At 40.8% G+C, this 23,741-nt stretch overlaps 1 protein-coding gene across 1 annotated transcript; it reads left to right on the forward strand.

Moving 5' to 3' along the window:
* Positions 1 to 251: 251 nt before the first annotated feature.
* Positions 252 to 23,686, forward strand: LOC105683926. The gene is made up of 2 exons (XM_012396920.3): positions 252 to 2,452; positions 20,366 to 23,686. Exons 1-2 carry the CDS (start codon positions 1,151 to 1,153, stop codon positions 20,615 to 20,617), a joined length of 1,554 nt encoding a protein of 517 aa, XP_012252343.1. The 5' UTR covers positions 252 to 1,150; the 3' UTR covers positions 20,618 to 23,686.
* The last annotated feature ends 55 nt before the right edge of the window (positions 23,687 to 23,741 follow it).

Here is a 23,741-nt window from a genome sequence, read left to right on the forward strand (position 1 = left end):
CCTGTGAGAGAATATTGAAAAAAGTCGAGTCGATTATTCTTTCGAAGGTAAATTTTTTATTAAAAATCATGATACATAAATTATAAAATACAGCGCATTCAAATCAGATTGACCACTGGAAAGATCAATCCAATAAAATCAAAAAATTACTACGCCATTGAATTGAATTCGTTCAAATAAGGGGACACTCCCATTGGTCGGGGTGGGTCTCCCTTTCAACGGATTGAGCGAGGTTTTGAAAGTTTTGTTGGTCTCTACCTCTCCGCGAGGGAGCACCACGCTTGGCGCGGCCTGCGACAGCCAGCATCATCGTCCTTTTCCGCTTAGATTCGGCCAATCGGCGTTTGTTTCGCTCCCAAGTTCTGTCCGTGTTTAGTCGTGTGAGAGTCGTCGTGTGGTTCGTGCGTCGTAAATGTGTGCCGTCTTCGCGCGCGGAATCGGGTGTTGTGATACGCAAATAAAAATCTAACGAATTAATATCCGTTATCCAACAAACGCGCAAACGTTCACAAGTTGTCAAATATCCCCGAACAGTGGATGGTTAGTGATTTTTTAAATAATATCTGTTGAGTGGTTTTATTCGTGTGAATAGTTTTTGACGGTTATACGAAAGTGTTTCATTTATCCCAAACAAAGTTTGTACTGTGTGATAGTTCCAGGGGGTCATTCTCTCGTCCACCAAGTGCCATTTGTTGTCGATCTTGTTGGGATTCGTGGTGCCTGAAATCCTGGATATGGGTAAATAACTATTAACTAAATCCCGTCCAAGTCGTATGATAGTAATCGAGACGACAGACGGCGTATATAAACGTGTCTGAGCGGCGTGAAGGTCGGTCATTGGTGAAAAAAGGAGGGAAAACGTTACACGACCGCCAGGTGTCTGGTCTGTTTACAATCCGTTTGGCGGTTGTACACATGAGGAAGCGGCGTTCTCGATCCTGCGATCTGATGGATGAATTATTCTCATCATGATCGTTCGTTACCCCAACGACAACGGTCGAATTTAACCTTGAAAGCATATCCACAAACCCGGTATCCCATCCTCGGCTAGAAAATTCCCTTCCCGACCCTCACCCCGTGCAAGTGGGAGATTGAATAATTCCGAAGGTGGTGTTTACACACATGTGAAAAGGAAAGGAGGAAAATCAAAATGGAGACCGTCGCCGATTCGAATTCTTCTAAAATAGGGGAGACGCCGCACGTGACATGCCACAAAAAGCGTGTCTCTTCTATGCAGTGTAATAGCGTCGGTGCAACAATTTCGAGTTTACCCGGTCGAATGAATACGAGGGCTTCTTCATCTTATCTGAGTTCGGACAGCGGGTACATATCTTTCACCCCAAGTTCTGCTAGTCCCGCCGTTTACACGCCTGTAACTAATACGACAGGTTGTCGTTTACGTTCATCCGGTAATTGTTCGTCGGCGAGCGGTGAAAAAAAGATCGACTCTGCCGCCATCGTAAAACGTCGACACCGGTTGAGAAATCCCGAACCGTTTTACTCGGAAAGAGCCTCTAGGTTCAGGTCTAAATTGAACCAAAAATTAGACGCCACTTCCGAAACCCCCTCGAATTCCAAATCAAAGAATCCCAATCGGCGCTCTCCCGGCTACCGGAACAATTCCATCAACAACGGCAACAATGACCCCGGTTCCGAACTCGATGGATTGCTCAAAGCGAGACTCCGGAGTGCCGACGTCCAAAAAACCTCCGTACCAACAACACCTGCGTCAAGATTACAGCTGCTATCTTCTCCACCCTCGCCGGCGATCCCATCGCTTTCGTTCGTTGCTACAGAACCGATCGAAGATGTCGAAATGAATCTAGTCATCGTCTCTCAAAGTACACCTCACATTTTACCAACGTCACCGACAACCAGTAGACAAATGCATGGACCGGTCGGTTGTGGATCTTCGATTGAAAGTCGCAACAAGCTCAGCAAGCTCGTGATAACGGACGTATCGAAGCTTGACATGAAACCCAAGAGGCTTAATTTCACCGAGAGACCAAAGTTCGAAGGAATAAGAAGAACCAGAGCCCTTCCGTATTGCGCGGGAAAAGGTTGCGTTGATTTTTTAACGATATTGGGCGAACAGAGCGATCACTGGAGAGTTGTATCGAAAATTCTGTCGCTTTTGAGCCCGCAGGATTTGTGCGCGATTAGCATGGTTTCGAAACCTTGGAGAAGAATATGCGCGCGTGATTCCAGAGCGAACATCAGAAGGCTTCGCCACATCATGATCAGGCAAAACGCTAAGGAGAATCTCAAATTGATCGCAAAAGCGAAGGCTGACGGAGAGGCCATTGCCGCTAGTCCTAAGAGCAGATATTCGAGAAAGGGATTCTTGGTAGAGGTCCAAAATTTACTTCAAGCACCCGAAAGTCCAGCTGCCATAATCACCAACAGTCCACCTGTATCACCCAGCAAAGTCAAGTTTCACTCATTCGTCAAGGTTCGTAGATAATTTTTGATCGAACGATTCGATTTATCTGTTTTATTTTATCAACTGAAACACGAGGAATCTTCATTTATCAATTCCGAAAAATGTCTTGCCGAAGATCCTTCCGGACCGGTGTCCCATTGTAATTTGTGTTGAGGGAAAATCTGTCGAGAGATTAGAAAATCGTTGAAATCCCGTCGAAATATTTTTACTCGGACATCCTGGAGGATCTTCTGTACTGCGTGGATTTTTTTTTTTGGTGTTGTTTCTCACTCGAAATTGATCAATCTGGATATCTGTGTATCGCGTGTGCGAATATTATGTTTCAAGCTAATTGGATAATGATTGTCTAGTCCGACCCACCGCAGTTAAATCGAGTATCACAAACTAGCAACGGTGGTTATAGCCGTGCTCAGAAAAAAAAAAAAAAATAGCACACGTCTCTGATTACATACTCACGCACTCGTACGTACCACGAGAAATAGTGGGCTAACAATAAGTAAGAGATAGGTGAGAATCCAGCGTTGGACAACAATCGCGTTGTAGAAATGGAATATTTATTACACATCATACGGTTGTTTGAATTGTAACGCGATATCTTCCCTAGTCCGTGCCTATGATATTATAAAAGCGGTGACCGATCGAACGCGTCTATCGACGACTAACCGTTGACCGCAGAAAAAATAATTATTCTAGTCCATTTGATCCGCGTGTTTCTAGAAGGCCGTTTTGATCAGCGGAATTATTAGTTGGATTTTTTTAACGTGATGCTAGTTGGTGTAATTAGTCTCCGATATGGTTGTCCCCTTTCCCTTGAATGTAAGAAAAAATAAAGTAAAAAGAAGAGAGGACGGAGAACGACAACAGAAAATGATTGGGTGATCAAACTTTTGGCGGTCCAAGAAAACTTGGCCAACTTTTTCACAATCAGGGATGCAGATTTACCTACTTAATTTTAACACGCACATTTTCAGTTCGGAATCATTGGATCGGTACCCGTTCTGTTTTATTCTTTTTATCGCTGGTATAAGTTATTCTGAGAAATGCCAATTTTAATTGCCCGTCAAGATACATCTGTATATGTATACATGTATGTATACTCTATAAAAGTTGTAAAACTAGAAGAAATTGAGATACGAAAATTACGGGTTATCCGACAACGACGAACCGCCGTCTCCGTTCGTTCTTTCGGAGGCTGGTTTAATTATTAACACCGTTCACGTCAAATGGCACTCGAGATACGCCAAAAACGCGACCTTCTTCTGTGTGTCTATGCACGTATTGTATAATAGTAAATGTATAGGTTCCCCCACACTAGGAATTCGGCTCGTAGAATGGGTATACATCGGGTTCTTTCTCTTAATTCTGTTTTTTCCCTTTTCTTCTTCTTAATTTTTTTTCTCAAGTCATGGGAATAATTTGAATCATCGTAATATATCATTGGGCAAGAATTTAGAAAATTTCGGGTAGATCATATCCGGAAGAATGATATAAATTGATGAATTATATGAGGGGATGAATCGTTGTTTTTTTTTTTGCTTCATCATAGTCTTACTAGGATTGAGTTCTAAAAAATGAAACGGGTGCCTCACCATCCAAGTGGTGGGATAATATGATCGTCCTACAACCGGACGTCGCGACGCTTGAATTTTTTTTTTTTTTTAACGACAACGCGTCCTCACAATACTACCAAGGCGCGCGTGCTAGATTCTTGAAATTCTACAGGGTGTTCCGAATGGTTTCCTGCTTTTCTTTTTTATTGAATTACGTTATGCTAAGAGACAGATGTGTCGGTTACGCACGTATAGCGCGATGTAATGCGACATCTACCCTTTGCGAAATACAGTTTCTGCGACTAAAGATCATGAAAAATGTAGGTCGTCGGGGTCCAGGTACATGAACGAGAAGAAAAAACTAGCGAGTGAGAATTAGGCTACGACATCGATTCTACTAATAAAACCAATGGGGAAATCTCAATTTTTCTGTACCAAAAAGCGAGAAATGGGCGATAACTCGATAAATTTTATAGATGGATCAATTTGGCTTTCATATACGGAATCTTCAGATCAAAATACATGAGAAAACCGTAACGATCTTGATTAGACCGTAGAAATCCGAATCTAAAAAAAATGATTCATCTCGCTTTTTTTTACCATATATTTGAGGATATCTCTGCGTCAAAATATTCCAATTTTTTGGTCTACGAGCGAACTCGAGCTTTGCTGGAGTCAGCGCAGCCAGCAACGTAGCGTTTTGTTGTGAGACGTCACCTTCAGGGCTGAGCAGAGGTGACGCCCCACAACAAATCCCCTCGCTCGTGGCTACCTGACTCCAGCTAAACTCGGGTTCACTGGTGAATTGAGAAATTCGAATATTTCGACCCATGCATGGATTGCGACGAATCAAAGTGGGGGTCTACGACTAAAACCAATCGATATGTCTTAATTTTTCTGCTCCCAACAGCGAATAATTGATGATTACTCGATCGATTCCATGAGTAGATGATTTTAGCTTTCAGATTTTGATTCCTGAGCTGATTACACGTAAGATTACTCTTGAAAAACCAAAAAAAAATTGATTTTTGGGCAAAAAAACATCAATTTTTGAGCAACAAAAAATCGATTTTTGAGCAAAAAGTAAAGTAGTTTAAAAATTGATTGTATTGCACTTTTCTGGCGTATTTTGACCTCAGGAATCCGAATCTGAAAGAAAAATTGACCTATCTCTAAAATTGACCGAGTTATCGCCAATTTTCAGCTTTTTGGGGTCGGAAATTTTTTTTTTATTTTTTAATCTATATTAATGTAATTTGAGCTCAGGAATTCGAATCTGGAAGAAAAATTGATCTATCTTAAAAAATGACCGAGTTATCGCCGAAATATCGCATTTTTTTGCATAAATTTCAGGATATCTCGAAGGGAAAAAATCGTAGCTCAATTTGGACAACGGATTCGTGTTCCTGAGGTCAAAATACGTAAGAAAAGTGCCATACGATCAATTTTAAAAAATAAAAATTTTTGGTCAAAATTTGAGATTTTTTCAAGGTGTACCCCTTTGGATTTTTTCAAATTTTGGCCAAAAATTTTTATTTTTTAAAATCGATCGTATGGCACTTTTCTTACGTATTTTGACCTCAGGAACACGAATCCGTTGTCCAAATTGAGCTACGATTTTTTCCCTTTGAGATATCCTCAAATTTATGCAAAAAAATGCCTAAAAATGGCAATAACTCGGTCATTTTTCGAGATAGATCAATTTTTCTTCTGGATTCGGATTTCTGAGCTCAAATTACATTAATATAGATTAAAAAAAAAATTTTTTTTTTCCGACCCCAAAAAGCTGAAAATTGGCGATAACTCGATCAATTTTAGAGATAGGTCAATTTTTCTTTCAGATTCGGATTCCTGAGGTCAAAATACGTCAGAAAAGTGTAATACAATCAATTTTTAAACTACTTTACTTTTTGCTCGAAAATCGATTTTTTTTTGCTCAAAAATTGATGTTTTTTTGCCCAAAATTCAATTTTTTTTTGGTTTTTCAAGAGTAATGTCACGTGTAATCAGCTCAGGAATCCAAATCTGAAAGCTAAAATCATCTACTCATGCAATCGATCGAGTAATCATCAATTATTCGCTGTTGGGAGCATAAAAATTAATAAATATCGGTTGGTTTCAGACGCAGACCCACTTTTATTCGTCGCAATCCAAGCATGGGTCGAAATATTCGAATTTCTCAATTCACCAGCGAGCCCGAGTTTAGCTGGAGTCAGGCAGCCACGAGCGAGGGGGTTTGTTGTGGGGCGTCACCTCTGCTCAGCCCTGAAGGTGACATCTCACAACAAAGCGCTACGCTGCTGGCTACGCTGACTCCAGTATAACTCGGGTTCGCTGGTGAATTGAAAAGTTCGAATATTTTGACGCAGAGATATCCTAAAATTTATGGTAAAAAAAAGCGATAAAACTCGGTCAATTTTATAGACAGATCAACTTGGCGTACGGATTTGGATTCCTGAGATCCAAATAAATACAAAACCCCGATAAAAAAATGTTCACATTCAACCCCAGATCGTCAAAAATCAAAATAATTTTGGATAAATTTCAAATTATTGCCTGCACATTGCGACTGAGTTTTCACGTGTTAAATACTAGACTTTGTGAGAAAAGCATACGCGGAAATATTACAAGATTAAGCGCGCAATGGCAACACATGTTCTTCATGGAGTAAAGGAGGTAATGGTATTAAATATATAAACCCCCTTCCGTTTTGCTTCTCCTCATCAAGTTGATCATCACAAGTTGAATTGCGGTAAGAGCTTACGGAGATAAGCTGTGAAGATATTATGTTATACTTGTGGTTTTACATCAGTATGCGTGAGATGTACGTAGATCCCTCTTATTTTATTACTCGCTGCATTATGCTCATGGCATCTTCCATCCATCTCCAAAAGTCTATCCAGATTTCTCTCTCCCTCCCTCTCTCTCCCTCGCACACACACACACACATTTTTTGGAATCGCATGTATTTTGCGTCGAGTAGGTTTTTCACGTTTCTTTTTATTTACTTTTCCAAAAAAAAAAAAAAAAAAAAAAAGATTCCGAAACGTAGAACCTTTGACGAAGCACTTTTGACCAATGTAGAATGCAACGGGATCTGTCTGTTACGTTACTCGTGTGAGAATCTCAGGGATCATGTGGTGATATGAATTTCTTATCACATCTGCACGGCTACATTGTCACGATCATTGCTTGTAAGGTTTCACAAATGTTTATAGAATATTATCCCTTTCGCGATAAAAGAAATAAATAAATTGAAAACGACTCACACGAAGCAACGTGAAATTATACCGTGATTCTATGCCTGCGATCGCAAATTACAATTCGTTAACACGGTTGAAAATCAATAACGTTTCGACGAAAGATTATCATAGTTTTGATAGATTCGGTCCGGGCCTTCGGTTTTGCCACAAGCCATAATTAAAAAGTCCGATTAGTCCGATTTTATCTGGGATTATGTCATTACGCGATCATTAGCGCATCGTTTACCTCCCTTTATTCACTTCTAATTTTCTTTTAAATTATCAAGACGCTAACAACGAGAGGCGGGTGTTGGTTGGTCTTTATCTTATCTGACTTAAATGGTTTTGCTCGTTCCGAGAACCCGAACTGGTGCAGCAAATGGTACAAAGAGTATAAAGTAGGTACACCGCACGCTACACCGATGTGTCAAAGCGTCGAGTGTCGACTCGGTTTCTAATTACAAACCATAAACAATCTCATCTCACGTGAGATCATACCGGCAACACGTTACCCGACAAATTCATCGTCATTATACGTTATCGTCGTTTATATTTTTTATACTCTCTCCTCACCTGCATACCTCGTACTTACCTCCGGTGGGATTAGCAGGTGCAATAGGTGGCATACCTCGTGTAATTTCCTCCGTTCCGCGAAGCGAGACGTTGGTATCTTTCGTCGAGTGGTCCGATGACCACGGTCCCTTCGGTAACGTGTACATTGTACTGAAAAGAGGAAGGGAAACGGTCGCCGACTTCCTCGACAGGGTGGTTCATCGCTCCGCGAGCGTAATAAATAGCGAAGGACCTTCCGGCCCGGCTGACGCTTCTTCACGAACGATGAAATGTGAAAGGAGAAATAAAAGAAGCAGAAAAATCATGAAATAGAGCGTCACATCCTAACGTCTTTTTTCCCTTAATTATATATTACCACGTCGTCCAACGTCTTTTCGTCGATCCCTTCGGATGCACAATTTTCCATTTTTTTTCTATCGTAACCCGGTGTCTGGACCTTGAACGCGGAGCGCAGCGATACGAGATAATAAAAAAAAAAGGGTCATTGTCACGGACCGTGGGTTATCGCTTCATTGATAAAGTTTCCATTCTCCGGTGTTCTCTCACCGGTTATTCGAACTTCCGTCACGTTAGAATTACAGCGTCTTTCAATCGACCCGAATTTTATTCTTTATTTTTGCCGGTTCGCGTTGCGCCGGGTTAGAAAGAGCGTATGAGCGAAAATCGGCCTCCTTTCAGACTTGAAATATCCATTTTGGAATAAAGTGGTAGTTGGTATAACGGTCCGGAACAGGTGCAACGAAACAACCGGCTTTTCGGTCGCCGGTGGAGGGTAACGTTGTCGGTTATGCAGGTGGTCCTTGCATATTGGTTGGTCGATCGAGGCGTCGCGATGCAGCGGGATGGAAAATCGAGCTTTCCCAGCTCATCCGAAGGGAAGGAACTTGACACAGGAAAATAATCGTACTCGCCGCGATGATCGCGTTGCAAAATTTCTCTCATCGTTTCAAGCGCGTTCTCCATTCGGACGGTGTTGATGAAAAAAATGTGGGAAAAAGTCGACAACAATCTCTGACTTTGGAGACTTATAGATTACCTCAGAAACTGGCGCTGCCACTGCCGCTTTGAACAAACTGGTTATCATCAGACTATATACTCGCTGCACCACCGGAAGTCGCTGATCCCCACTTTTCCTTTCGGGGCATACTTATCGTTATCACAGTTATAACGGGGCGTTACAACATCTGGCTTATAACGTCTCGCTACCTTTTCAACGGATTCACACAATGCGCGACATAAATCCCTCGTACAACGAAGGGCTGGAAGAAAAACAGATTGTCTTTTCAAAAAATAGGAAAATCACCTCGGAAGTTTGCAGGCAATTTATGTTTTTTTTTTTTTTTATCCCCATCTATCGGAACGGTTCTTCGAAAACTTTAGAAAACCGAATCTACGCGGTGTGAAGAAATGAAACACGCGATAAAAGTAGAAAACGCGGTAGAAAAAGGTATAGATGTAAAAGTAGGCGTTTCTACGGATGATCGTATATCAGTCGCCGACTTTCAAGATTAGTTACAAAGTGAAGTTAATATGGACACTAAAATTATCCCTTGAAACATTGGTCTTTCTATATTCATTTCGATCTTCGCTAAAGGATCCGTGGCTGATAATTTATTAAAATAAATTACCCGAATTCGAAGAATCTTTCTATATTTTGCAAAAATTTTACACAGTAATAATTATGTACAGAAAAAAAAAAACCAATTTCGTTGTAAAAATTCTCATGATTCGTGAGCTGAGCGCTGTAAGGCGGTGGCCCGCAGGAAGCCCTTGGGGTCTTTTGGTAGGGGCCTTTTTTTCTTGCCCGATGGAGTTTTAGTGTGTTACAGCCCTCACTTTTCTCGTCGTCCTTTTCCCTCCCGATTCTCTTCGGGTGTTTCCTCTCTACCGAGGGTCTTTTAGTCCTGGAGAGGAGAGCCGAGTGAGATGGACGGATGTATTGGGAAGGACGAGGAAGAAAAAGGAAAGGATATATTAAAGATGGAGGAATGCGTATAGAACAGCTGTCTCTCTAGGTCTGCCTTTCAATCCCTTGCCGAGATAATGGTAACCCGACACTACGCGGTACAGTGGCGCAGGGTTCTACCGTTTCAAAATAGCTTATAGGCTCGAATCGAAAATATGGAGGTAGAGAGAAAGAGACAGTGATGTACTACGGCGGATTTCATAACTGAAGAAACAAATGGTGTGATAATCGAGGAATCGACGGATCTCTTGATAAGAGGGAAAGTCATCGAAAAGAAGTCCTGAAATCTCCACTGGCAATCGGAGAGTTTCCGAATTCGCGGCTCTACGCGATGAGGAACGATCAACGACGTGGCGCAGACAGAATGAACGCAGATGTTTCGTAGTCAGCGAAGAGACTTTTTTTCAAGTTGCTCCAACCCCCGGGGGGCGACGCCGCAGAACATCCGTTCGACACTCTGGAGCAACTGAAATACAATATTTTACTTCAAGCTGGAGGAACTTGGTGCCACGGGCTACTTATTCTGCCATTTTTTCACGACCTACAAGGGGTCAAAGTTCAAGTTTCCGCACTGACAGTGAGATGCGGAGGGGTGCGTTCGAAGGGTAACCGAACTTCGGAAATTCAGGTGGAAAAAATACTGCAATAGAATTTCGTAGAGTCGAAGTTTTGAGCTTCAAAATCGTTTGTGAAAAACCTCGATACGATAACTGGGTGGGTCAGGGTATTGGATCGAAGATTTGTGGACAATAATTGCTTCAGAGTCGCATAACTCATGGAAAAAAAATCGTAAAAAAAATTTGAGAATACGTTTTAAAGAGGACACCCAAACCTACGAAATGACATCAGAAAAATCCAAATCCAACGACTCAGGCACCCGGTGCACCTCTTCAAAGTCAAAAGTTTGCTTCGCGTTTTCGACATAAGTTGATTCACGAGAGTGTAACTAGTAAACCAAGAGTCGCAACTCAAATCGAATGAAAGCATCTTAAAGCTGAAACTTCAACCTTCAAAATGCTCATTTTTGCAACTCTCTACCTCGATTTTTCGAGTAGTTACGAGGCTTCGAGATGATAAATTGAATTTAATGCAAAAGTTCGATATTAGAGTTGGTTTAGTTTTTAGGCTTTAAATCCGAACGACCGTTAGTAATTACCTCGTATGCCATAATGACTACGTTCTTCATTAGTCGGCGTAATAGAGGTGTTTTATGCTTTTCGGTTTTTTTATTCTCTTCTTTTTTCTATGATTCGCGATCGCGTTAGGTGGGACTAAATTAACGAAGAAGGAAGGAGAGAAAAACGAGTTGACTACAAAAAAATCTCAAACGTCATTTTGACACGCGCGTATAATGTGTTTCTGACCATGTCACTATAGGTGGTTGTACGCTTGTCTTCGCTCTTTTCATTTTGGTTGTTTTCATTTTAATTTTGTTTGAAAAAAGAAAAAAGAATCTTTTGGTCCGCTTCTTAGTTTCGTTTGCCTCTCTCTCCGTTTCGTCAAGGTTGCGTGAGCTTGAATCGAATACATGACCTTCCTTACAGTCTTAAAAAATACCGTTTACCAACAATCCTTTAAATAAAATCCATTACACACGTTTAACTTGTACCGATCTCGCCGTACACGGGTCCATCTCGGTGAATGAAAATGCCATTGCTTCTCTGACAAGGTTGTTCCACTGTCTTATTTCTGGTAAATTTATTCCATTTGTGAACGAAAATTTGCAGACTTTTTTTTATCCCAATTTATTTTACGACAAGACTTGATTCGGCTGGATTCTACTACACGAAAATACGCCCGATTGGAAGCTTTTGGAAACGCGATGTGAGATGTTAATGAAAAAGATCCGATGTTACTCGGTAAATCGGATTCTGTCAAGTTGTAGTCCAGAGGTAAAAAGAACAACCCGAAAAGGCACAAAGGGAGAAAGAGAAGCGGGCCACGGAAAAAAAGGAGAGAAATGAGGGATGCGAGGATATCTGAACCAGTGAACAGCTGACACGGATAGACCAGCTGATTGCTTCTGCCGCTTCTGCCACCGTTTCATAGCCAAGGCCAAACAGGGCACGTTGCTGCGCTCAAATGGGTATGGGTTAGGTATTTCCATTCTCGATACATGCGGAAGCTTTGGCTTCGGTTCGGTGTACATTGGATGGAGTTCGTCCGATCGATCTAGGTAAACTGGAACTGCGGTAAACGACGTACAACGATCGATTCGCTCCGTCAACGGAACCACTGGAATGCCGATGGGAATTTCGCCGCCGATTCTCATGTATCGTGTGGCAAATCTGGAGAGAGGGAAGGAAACACGAAATAAAAATCTAACGGCGTGTATGACAAGGACACAGAAACAACAATTCGAAGTAACAGTTCAAAATCGGGTCTACCGATCGATTTTCGAAATTTTCTCGAAAATCTGGTTTTTATTCTGGAACCGACTCTCCGAAAAATGTCAATGTGAAGCAAATGTCTTCGTACTTTCTTAAACCTAGGGATGAGTTGGAAATTTAATGGAGGTCAGGTCCGTCGTCTACCTGCGTCACCTGTTCCTGGTAAAAAAAATGACGAGACTCCATGAGAGTCGGCGAGATCTCTTCAAACATCAAGTACGAGTTATGAGACCAAAAACTAGTCCTTTCGTGCAGACATAGTATTTCCTTCGTATTGCCGTGTACGATAAAACTACCGGTCGATGTTCACCCGAAAGCTACCAAATGGCTTCCGGAAGCCTACCGGTTTTATTATTTTTTCTTTATGACGAAGACGATGGTGACAACGGTGATGTTCATCATCGCATACGTAACGGCTCGCGCGCATAGCAACTATATGTCTACTGGTATCGCCCGCCTTCGCCGTTCTCGTCATCGGCACCATCCCATTCTGTATTCATCGTAACGACGAACACTCACTCGTCAGACTTTCTACGCGTCACTTCAAAAATAAATATGTAAAACGAAAAAGACGAAAACACAACAATTTGTTTACCTGCGAAGTTGGCTGTCATCCTTGGACGAAAAAAAAAAAAATAAAAATACTTACATAACTGTGTTGAGAAAAAAGGAGGAAGAACCGTCGAACCCAATTAACTGGTAAATTGAATCGCGACGCTTTGCGCGTAGATTTAGAAACAAAGCGGGGTTGTTTGGTACGGAGTACAGAGTACGAATCAATCGTCGTACGTACGTAAAAATGTTTTTTTGTCAGCGGCAGCAATCTGTATCGTTAGAGGCTAGACTCCATTAGATCAGCGACATTCTACACCGTGTACCGTATAACTTTTCAAGTATTTCCAGTCCGAACCATCACCAAGAACTCGATCGTATGTGAGTAGCTGTTTACATCACGTGACCCTGTCTAGGATCTGGCGCAGGTGATTTGCTCCTCGACGGCATTAGATACGTCTATGTACGGTAATTTTTTTTTTTTCTTTTTATTCGCCGCCGGTTTTCAAATATCGCGCAGCGAATGAGCGCGCGCGCGTCATCGAGCTTTTTTGAAAGCGTGGCGCGTCGGTTTCGCCGCTGCGGCTGCCGATGTTGCCGAAGCCGGTGGTTCTACGGTCATACGTGTACCCGAATGTACCATCCAGCCTCCTCCTCCTCTCCTCCCCCTCCTCCTCTTCCTTCTCCTCCCCCTCCTCCTCGTATTCCCTTCCTTCCTCTCCATCCTCCTCCCGCGGGTTCTTGATTTTCCTCGACGTGACGCGACGCAACGAGGACGACGCAGGCTCAACTGCTCTCTGTTGCTATGCAGCGACGAGTCTTCACTTCTCCTGCAGCATTCGACGATGCCGTGTGCCGTTGCCACCGTTGCGCTCGCGATCCTTTTTGCGTCGCAGTTTCGAATATTATTATACCGCGGTTTCTGTCATTATCATTATTCTTACATCTTGTCGTTATTTCTCGCGAATACGCCAATGCGCCACTTTATCGCGGTCGGGTCCCCGCGAAGGCCCCAAATTTTTCGTTTGTTCCGTCCCGCTATTTTTTTTTTTGGATCCTTTTTCCCCCTACGCGCGTCCACCATTTATTCATTTTCTGCCCCTTCTAATCGACCTGGATAAGATCGCCTCGATCGCGACGATTGTGCAGCGACAACAGCAGCGGCACAAACAGCCTCAGCTCGCAGTTTGTCTAGACGACCGTGATAAATTCCATTTACTTAGGTCGGCCGACCGACCGACCGACCGACCATTCGGAGCGACGATTCCCCACCACATTTACCCTCCAAAACTTCTTCCTTAGCCCAACCGTCCGCTTAGCAACAACGATCTCGCGCCCGAGATCATTTGTTGGACATGGTAGGATATTATATATTTTCGTCCGAGTTTGATTTCTCTTTTTATCCCCAAGTCAAAAATCAACGTATATTCAATGCTTCGGCGTATTTTTAATTGCCGAAAAAAGAGAAACGATCGCGGAGTTGGTCGCGCGCGTAGCCGAGAGATTTGAAAAAATTTCTTATCACCGGCTAAGCGAACATTATCGCGCGGATGCTCGTGTGTCCGATTGACGAAAATTGTGCATCGTTCGCAGCTATAACGGATCCATTCCGTTCGATCGTTTATTAGCGCGAGAAGGACGCGCGCGCGAAAAAGATCGCGGGAATTTCGCTGTATCGCAGACAAGGCGCGCGAACTCCGCGATTTTTCGTTTGTATTGGTTTGTTTTGATTCGATGTGGATACGCGACGCCGTGGAATACACGTACGTCATCCAACACCGTCACGTATACTTGTAATACTTGTAACGTTTCGAAATTCGAATGACCCTCGTCGCGCGCTAACTCGAGACTCGGTAACGAAATCGCGCGCGCATAGCAACCGACTTCTTAAATACTTCTCCGAGGTTTGTTTCGCTCGCGACTGTATTTAATTCGTCTCTACATTCGGTCGTTACGATTAAAATGAACGAAACGCCCGTACCAAATTCCTCGACACCGAGTATGTATCGGATAGGCCATTATTACTTGGCTAACGTTTTTTTTTTTTTGTTTTTTTTTCATTAATTCTCATTTCAAATTTATTTATTTGTTCTACAGCTTTTGCTTGTTTTTAATTTTTTTATTCGCAAGACACGCCACGCCCACCCTCATTCCCTATTCGTGATTGATCGTTGTAATTATCTTTGTATCTTGCCGTCAGTAATTATGTATTTATAGTTTCGCGCGCTTTGTTTCGTGCTCCAGAGCAACGGTTGGGTATACCATCGGTGTTCGGAGAATAGAGAAAAACCGAGAATCCGAATCGCGAATCTCGAAACCAATCTAGGGACGAGATAGTCGAGTGCGTACAACTCTTTTTCCCAGTCGTAATACATGTATCTATGAGCGCGAGAAATTTGGTGAAGATTTCGCGATCGCGGTTGAAATCGAATACCGCGCCGCGGTGCAACAGTGATCGCGAAATTCGTACAGCGGGTTACGTGATTTGCGGAATTTTTGAATTCCCGCGACCCGTTCCAGCCCCAAGTGTAGGTAGTCGGTGAAATAAGAGAATTGTGAGAACCTCACGCATCGAGTAGAACGACAATATAACGACGAGCGTCTTCTCTTCCTTCTTCTCTCCGAACTTCGGGGGTATAAAGCACGATAACATTCGTTCGTTCGTTCGTTCGTTCGTCGTACATTCGACACCGTAAAATCAACCGAAAATTGTTCACCGTTCGTTCGCTTCTTCGTTTCTATAGCCCTCGTAGAAAATTTCTCTAGCCTCCTATCCTTTTTCTGAGAAGGAAAAATCGGAGCCAAAAGTAAAACCGAAAGTAAAAGCATATTCTAATCGCCAGGTAGCCATATTAAATCTTAATTTAAGCCGCGGTATGAGGTACGAAAATACAGATACGAACGCACGACTGGCTGGAGCGGTGTTTCTTCGGGTACACCTTTTGTATCGCACCCAGTTGTCCTAAGTCTTTGGGATCGGGGGGTTTCAGGGTTGACGGACCGATGGCCGGGGCTTAACGGAACCGGAGATAAAGAAGGAGAGAAAATTTAACAAGAAGAAACGAAAAGCCGACCCCGAACACAATGCCGCAGATATATTCGTGTACCTGTTTTTCACGATAGTGCACAGGAATTAGTTCGTTTAATAATTCTGACCGTAAACCGATGGCATCGGTGCTTATACGTACGTGAGACGCGCTGGTTCGAACTGTCAAGATAGAGTCGATATTGGGATTTTGAGGATCATTAGACGGTGACAAAATTATCATCCTTACGTACAGCTGTTTTTATTTGTTTATTTTTTTCATTCGCTCGATGGTCATGAAATCCCTCCGATTTTTTAGTCGTCGACGATTTCCACGCCATTCGGTAACGCGAATCCGTACAATTTTTTTGTACGGCCTCAACGATCGGAACACGCATCGAGCTCTTTGCGATACTGCAACGATGACGATCGTTTTGTAAATTTTGTTCGCGGAATATTCGGCTCTTGTTCCTCAATACAAACGAGTCGGTGAAAAAGAAATTCGCCCGCTGCAGGCTCTCAATTTTTCGCACGCAACGTCCTGTTCCTCGACGGACGCACACTCGTACATACGTATACACGTTCTTTGTATCTTTTAAAAAATGAAAACGATCTCAACGATTTCAGTTTAGAATCTTACGACCCGGCGATCCCCCCCTTCCTCGATTAAATGTATACGCTGACGTCGATCCTGTCTCCGCGTTTGCAGCGTCTGTGTCTGCCGTTGTTTTGACTGGGACGCGGACTCCAGCCCGCGGAATATCGACGCTCTCCTGTAATATTTTTTATTTCGTTATTTTATTTATTCAAAAAAACCCCGATCGAGCCTCTCTTTCCTCGCCCGCATGCTCTCGGATACATCATCGCCGAAATCGGTAGCCACCACGCACGTCACCGAAAAGAGACGATATTCTTGTTCAGACTTTGGCATAACCTAGCCCAACCCTAATTACCGCCAAGCGAATTCGCGGAGACGTGACTGCAAACAGAAAATCATCGTTGCGATGCCGAATTTCATCGGAGCGAATTTACGAATCTCCGCGATTCCGTCTCCCGAGTCAAGGACGTAGCGAAAATATATCTGTGTCGTTTTTTTTTATCGGGCCTTCCAAGCCCGATATTTAATCGACTCACGATTACGTGCAGCGATCTACCGTTAGAACGCGTATACAAAGCTTCGAGAAGGCGGATGAAAAAAAAATCGTAGAATTTCGAAAAAGGTGTCGATATATTATACGGCGTCCCGATAAATATTTCAATAGCCAACCGCGCGATTATATGCATTATTCAAAGCGAACGTCGTTAAAGCGCACAAATGGCCGTATATACAGCGCAGTACCGCGGTCGTCCTCGTTGTCGGCGTAGTCGCGATCGAGAAGGTGGTTTATTTTAATAGCGAGAGAAAAAATTCTCTCCCCGGTCGGTTCGACGCTATCGTATGCACCGGTTCAATTGAAGCGAGAATTTTTTAATACCCGATCACGTCTGCGGCAACGCGTGGAAATTCGGCCCCGCGGACGACGGTCTCGCTGCAGCGAATTTTAATAAACGTACGCGTATCGATGTGACTTTCGCGATGACTGCAAACCTCAGAGGCGGGAGGCCTGCCCCCGGATTATTACAAAGACTCGCCGATAATTGCATGGCAACAGGCGAACGATACGAACAACCCGAGCCTTCTCTAGGAGCTGGCCACGAGTACCAGGTATCCGTATCTGCGATACGTAATGATATAATACGCAAACTTCCACTTCTACTTCCAATTCTGTGCCTTCGCTGCATGGGTCAGACGACGAACGCCTCTGGCCCATATATTCGCGATCGCAAAGATTAGCTGTGGTCTAAACGTACAGACACACACGCGCGCGTACCTGCGTCTATATTGTATAACTTATCAAACCAACGGAATATTATTTATTAGTTTATTGCGAATTTATATTGCTCGAGGAGATGGGCTTTTTTTTTTCTTCTTTTACCTACGATTCGGTGGGTACAAGGATACATATCCTCCGTCCGCATACCCGGCCACTCATCCACCCGACTCGACGAAAAGTCGAGGCACTTTGTAGAATTTTCACCGCCAAATCGAGTCAACGTTGGATTTTGCAGAAACAAGTTTCTCTTCGGAGGAAATGGAAAAACCGTGAAAAAACGACAGAGTAAAACAGCCCTGCGAAATGAAAGCTCGACTCCGCACCCCGCGTGGAGCAGCGGATGCTTCAGAGTTCTTTATTCTGTACGTCTACTTGTTTTTATTTTCTTTAATTTCTTTCCATCTTTTTATCGTCTATCGCGATTCAGGATTTGTCCCGCGTGCATGCAGTCGGTACGTGTATGCGATGTATCGCAGCTTTATGCGGTCTGCATTGAGCCGCAAAAAAGGTAAAGGAGAGGAAAAAGGAAAAAAGTCACCGTATATGTACGATATCCACCGCGCGAAGTTGTGTGACCAATTACGCGGTCTGCGGAATGCAATTGTTCGCGGTGAACCGTGGGACTTGAAATTCGTATTCGGATTCAGTTTAATTTATTTCCATGCGAAATTCAAAGTCTCAGATGCGTGGTCAAATACACGTCGATAAGCGATTGTATTTGATGCATATTAATAATAAATAATTTTTGCTTGCGTTAAGTTTGATTTTTATCAGCGATGTGTGTGATGGTCTTCGATGAACTTGTAGCGGTGTAGGTATTTTGGGAACCCGCCTTCGGCCATCCGAATATAATTCGATGGAATTAAAAGCGTAACTTAATACCCGTTTAAAGGGGATATTGAATTACAGAAATGAAAAAATTTGAGAAAGAAAAAAATCAACGAACGTAACAGAAAACAAATATACGTTTACCTTAGTGTACCCTAATTTGATGCGATAGGTGAAAGGCTAGCTCATAATAGAGCTGCGGATAGTATGCGGTATATTGAGAAGAGATATAGTAGAAAAAGCAACGAAACTAAATTGCTGGAATTTTGTTGTACATTAAAATCCGAAGACCGTTCATATTAACGTCACGAGGATTTCATTTGAGAAATATATTCGGTCGACTGTAGAAATTCGAAGAACCCTTTTTTTCGTTATACATTGATACGCATGTACAGTGACGATTCGGTTGTTCAATTTATCCGGATTATTTTATACCAAATCTACGGTGGCGAGACGAGTTTTTTAGAATATTTTGCACCGCGATATGCTATAAATTATACAAAAATATGTTTGCCATTCGTCACTCGTCTTCAACAGTGCTAGTATGCTAATTACCATTTCCGGTGGATTTATCCTCGGGCCAAGTGTGCTGCGGGATGTTTCAAAATTTCCTAGCTAGACTAGAAAGTTATGTCGACCAAGAGGAAAACTAATCCACCGTCAATTGTTGAGAACATCCGTTGTTTGCAAATTTCAAACACAGATAGGTGTCATTGAATAAACGATAGCGACAGACAATTTTCTCGATGCGCAACCCAGAAAATTGGCGCTACAAGATTTGAACATCAAAAAAGAAAAACAAACAAAGGAAATGAACAATAAAACGATAACGGTCATATTTCATGCGGTAGTCGCCTGAGTATGTATAGCTTTTCTTCTTTCATGATGTCATCAACGACGCATTGAACTAAAAGAACATGCGTACATATTATGTACATGGATGCATCCGCGCACATTTGTATAATTGTGCATTGATCTGTGTGGGTATTACTTAAGAAGCCGTTCACGATGGAGATATTTAATCACACTTACATACGTTTACTAGGTGTTACAACGTGCTAACTATAGCGTACACATTTAGTACAGTAGGATGTATGGCGCGTAAATGGCATATTAATATAAAAAGCGGGTGCGGTTTTCGCCAACAATTCTTTTAATTGATACAATTGATACGGAGTAGGCCTTTAAGTTCAGTGGTGGGCAGGCATATACCTTATTTTATATACCTACATACGTTGTTTTCATGTGGGAAACTTGCGGAAGTTCTTTGCGATAAAATTCGTGCGATAATGTGGTATTATATGAAATATATATGCGGGGATGCTGGAAAAATGGAACAATTTTTAAGACTGTGAAAATAGAAATAAAATCATGAGAACATAATGTACCTCGTGCCACGTTTTTTTCTATTTTTTCGCGAATTGGTGTCGCGCACGAATTAGAGACGATAAAAAAAAAAGAGAGAAAAAAATCCATCCAATCGAAAACGTATGGGTATCGTATAATATACAGACGACGCAAAAATAGCGTGCGTACAACTGCGGCGTTCGAAAAAAAGTAATGTCGATTTTTTCAAGATTTGATGATCGTCGTCGTCCATTCCAGTTTAATGATATCGTAATCGTGGTCCGAACGGACACATGCTTCTAAACCGCGGTTTAACGATCGATTAAAAAATAATCGTCACTCTATCGGTACGCTCGGTAGTACTACAGGCGCCGATCAATTAGATTTTATATCGCTAATTGATCGATCTAATGTGATTTACCTATCAGCCAATTAACCTAATTTTACTAGTTTAATTTACGCGACTAATTCAACTCTCACTTTCGTTAAAAACTTATTGAAATGTGTTCCGTTTCGATTGATATGCCAAAATCTAATGCAATTATTAATCGTTTTTAATTCTGTTCAATTTTCAGGCAGGTCGTACGTTGGAGCCGTCGGAGCACCTGTTGCGTTGTCCTCGTTGTTTGTTCGCCTGTCAAATAAACGAAGAAAAAAATACAGCTTCATGTTCTCGTCAGGGTTGTTCGATGGAGTTTTGTATTTTATGTTCATCTCGTCACACCGGTCCATGTAAAATGGCGTTGTTAGCGACGCCAACGAAGAAAAACGCTAAACGATTAATTGTTGGATCGAGACAGAGTAAAAGAAATCTCCGAAGATTATAATATAATTATAATGATGACAATCGTAATACTAATATCAACAACGATAGTAAAGGTAATAATACGCCATGTTATAAATTATTAACGAATAGACTCAAATTAAGATTGTATGTTATATTATTGATATTAGCAGCAGCAGCTGCACCGTCTATATCGAAAGCATTCTCGTTGTCGCCGGAAATGCAAAAAATGATAAAAGAGAAAAAAGAAAGTAAAAGCTGAAGAAGATAATTTTTCGACTTCCCATATTCCCGCATTTCCCTTTCCCTCCCCTTGGTTGATGGCAAAATGATTGCTACTTCTATGTTACGATAATTATAGATTTTGTGCCATTCTTTCGATGTAGTTTTCCTCTTTTCTTTTCTTTCTTTTTTTCTCTAAAGATACTTGCGCCATAATAATTGCCATGAAGAGAATAACAAAAAATCTTTTAATGATAAACGAATGAATCAAAATAACCGATGAATTCTCAAATAATTTTCTTACATTTCATATTTTTGTTCGTTTGTTTGTTATTTTTGGTTTTAGTTGAGTTAAAAAAGCACGATAATGACATTTTTCGGGATCAGCTACATACTCTATGTGACGTACACATATAGTTGGATCTTTGGTTTAATATTATGATTACATATGTAATTTTTTTTCTTTCAATTTCAATTTTTTCAAATTACTGGACTTTTTATTGATACGTGATAAGTTTTATCGTTCTTCGTTTCGGAAATTGTGTTTATTTTTTTTTTTGTTTCAAGAACAGCTTGAAGTACAGTCCGCCATCGAACGAAAATTGTAAAAAATGTGTAAAGGATTTTGAAAAAATTGACAGAACGAAATACACCGGGAGGAAAGATTTTTTTATTTGTGCCTCCTGGAAAACACGAAATTTGGATACCGCTTTCGATAAAAAAATACAACAATGTTCATCGCTTTTGAAGCTAGATTGATATTAGAAGAAACTGAAATAATCTTTCTTCTTTGATCATCTGAAACGGCATTTCTGTGATATGCATGTTTATCATTCCGGTGTGCGCTATATTTAAAATTAATGTGTTCTCGTGTTCGTTCGTCGTGAATTTTAGAAACCTTCACAATTAGACGCACAGTAATTTTAATCAAACAATACCTAATCAAAAACACGAAGAGGATAAAAACATTTGTGAATGGAATTTGAAAATCAACTAGGATAAATGATAAGAACGCGAGTAAAAATTAAAACGAAAAGAAAAAGAAATCGTATCAGTGATACAGAAACTCTATTTTTTCCATGTTGCGCGAGCGATGGGAAAAAATAAAACGAAAACAAAAAATTTCTTTGCTTTAAATTTTCATACCAGTTATAGTTATTATTAAGTTAAATTTTATAAGTCGGCATCCACAGATTACCACACATAATATATTATACTTGAGTATTAAAAGAATTTTCAGCGTAACCATGATGATCGGTTATAAATCTACACGGGATAGTTTATGATAGTTTTTTAATATTTATATAACAAAGGCGATTCTCAAAATTAGGATATAAAATTATGGTATGTAGCGAAAAAAAGTTTTATACGTAAACCTATTTATATATATATTTTTTTTTTAAAGAAATTAATTATTTTAATAACTAGTATTATGCATAGTATATTATACCCATAAGTAATTTTAAGATAATTCGCGAAATACAATAACCTGCAGGTAATATTTTTTTCATGTGTTATTTGCATCGCGCCTCGTGATGAATTTGATGAGCCATTGTGAATGCTAGTGCGTAATTATTTGTGCAGGTTAGAAATATTTTTACGTATTGAAATTTTATTAAAGAAAAAATTCATAATGTGATCGTTTCTATCGCAGACAGCTCTTGCGATAGAAGATTTCTTTTTCTGATAATCATCGATGAAAGACCGCAATAAAAATCCCTCGATTATCGTGTTCAATGTTGAAACCGTTTATTCCGAAATTTAATTACCTGTTTATTAGAATAAAAGAAGGAAAAACGCCCTGATTATTTATCCATTGCATGCGGTTGAAAATATATTAAATCCGGAGAGAAAAGTGAAACATAATGATGAAAAGTAAGATGTCGCCGACTCGAGCACCATGATAAAATGATTCTGCACAGTTTTCCTTGAATATATTAATTCAACATTTTGAAAATTAAATTTTTTGAAATTGCCAGGGGCGCGAAAAAGGTTCATCTCCTGTTTTTCCTTTTCTTTCGGGTTATCATAACGTACGCTGAGTACCATTTTGGATATCAATTACGCGTTGCTTTCTTATAAGGAAAAAATTTCAACCGCGATCATACATTCCCTCATAGATTTTTCGTCTTTATTAATATTATCGGTCATACGGTTTTTACTATAAAGACGCTCATTCCTTTTTTACTTGTGACGTGTCAAATAACCTGAGTCTTGCCAATGCTGTTCAGTTTTGCTGCTGGATAGAGATATTTGATCAGATATGATTATCGGCCATGTATTTCTTTGCACGTACACATCGTTTTTTTCTTCAGTCATATTAATTCGTAGAGTTCGCAGGTTCTAATACTCACTCTCAGGATAATATCTAGGCAGAAGCTTTTCCTTTCGTTTCTAGCAGAGCTTAGTCATTTATAAACGATGTAAAAATTTTTTAGTGTTCAAATGAAAATAAGGTGATACCAAATAAATGGCATTGTGAAACGGAACGTTCAAAAAGTTATGATTTTTCCTTTATTTTGTTGTACAGTTGAGGATTATCTTTAAGTCTCCGTATTCTGGCTCGTCTATCTTAAAAAAAAAAGAGAATGCCAAGAATATTAATAAACTAACTATAATTATGATATTCTAAGAGCGTTCTGCGAAAGTAGATGATTTTTTCTTGTTTATATATGTGTATGTAACAAACAAAATGCTCAATACACTTTGTATTAAATTTGATTAATTATTTGTTAGGAAAAAATTTCGCATAGGTTCGTTGTATGTATTTTTGAAATGTCGCGGATACAATCCTCTGTTTCAGTAATATTGTCATAATCAAACCTTGTACGCCCCAAAACTGGGGCTCGTTCCTGCATTATGTCATTTTAATATAAAACACAAGCAAAAATAAAAAATTCACTTGCCCAATTTCCTATAAAAATTCTTTCCTATTTTTTGACCAA

The sequence above is a fragment of the Athalia rosae genome, chromosome 8 (assembly GCF_917208135.1).
Source record: "Athalia rosae chromosome 8, iyAthRosa1.1, whole genome shotgun sequence".
Taxonomy (NCBI): Eukaryota; Metazoa; Arthropoda; class Insecta; order Hymenoptera; family Athaliidae; genus Athalia; species Athalia rosae.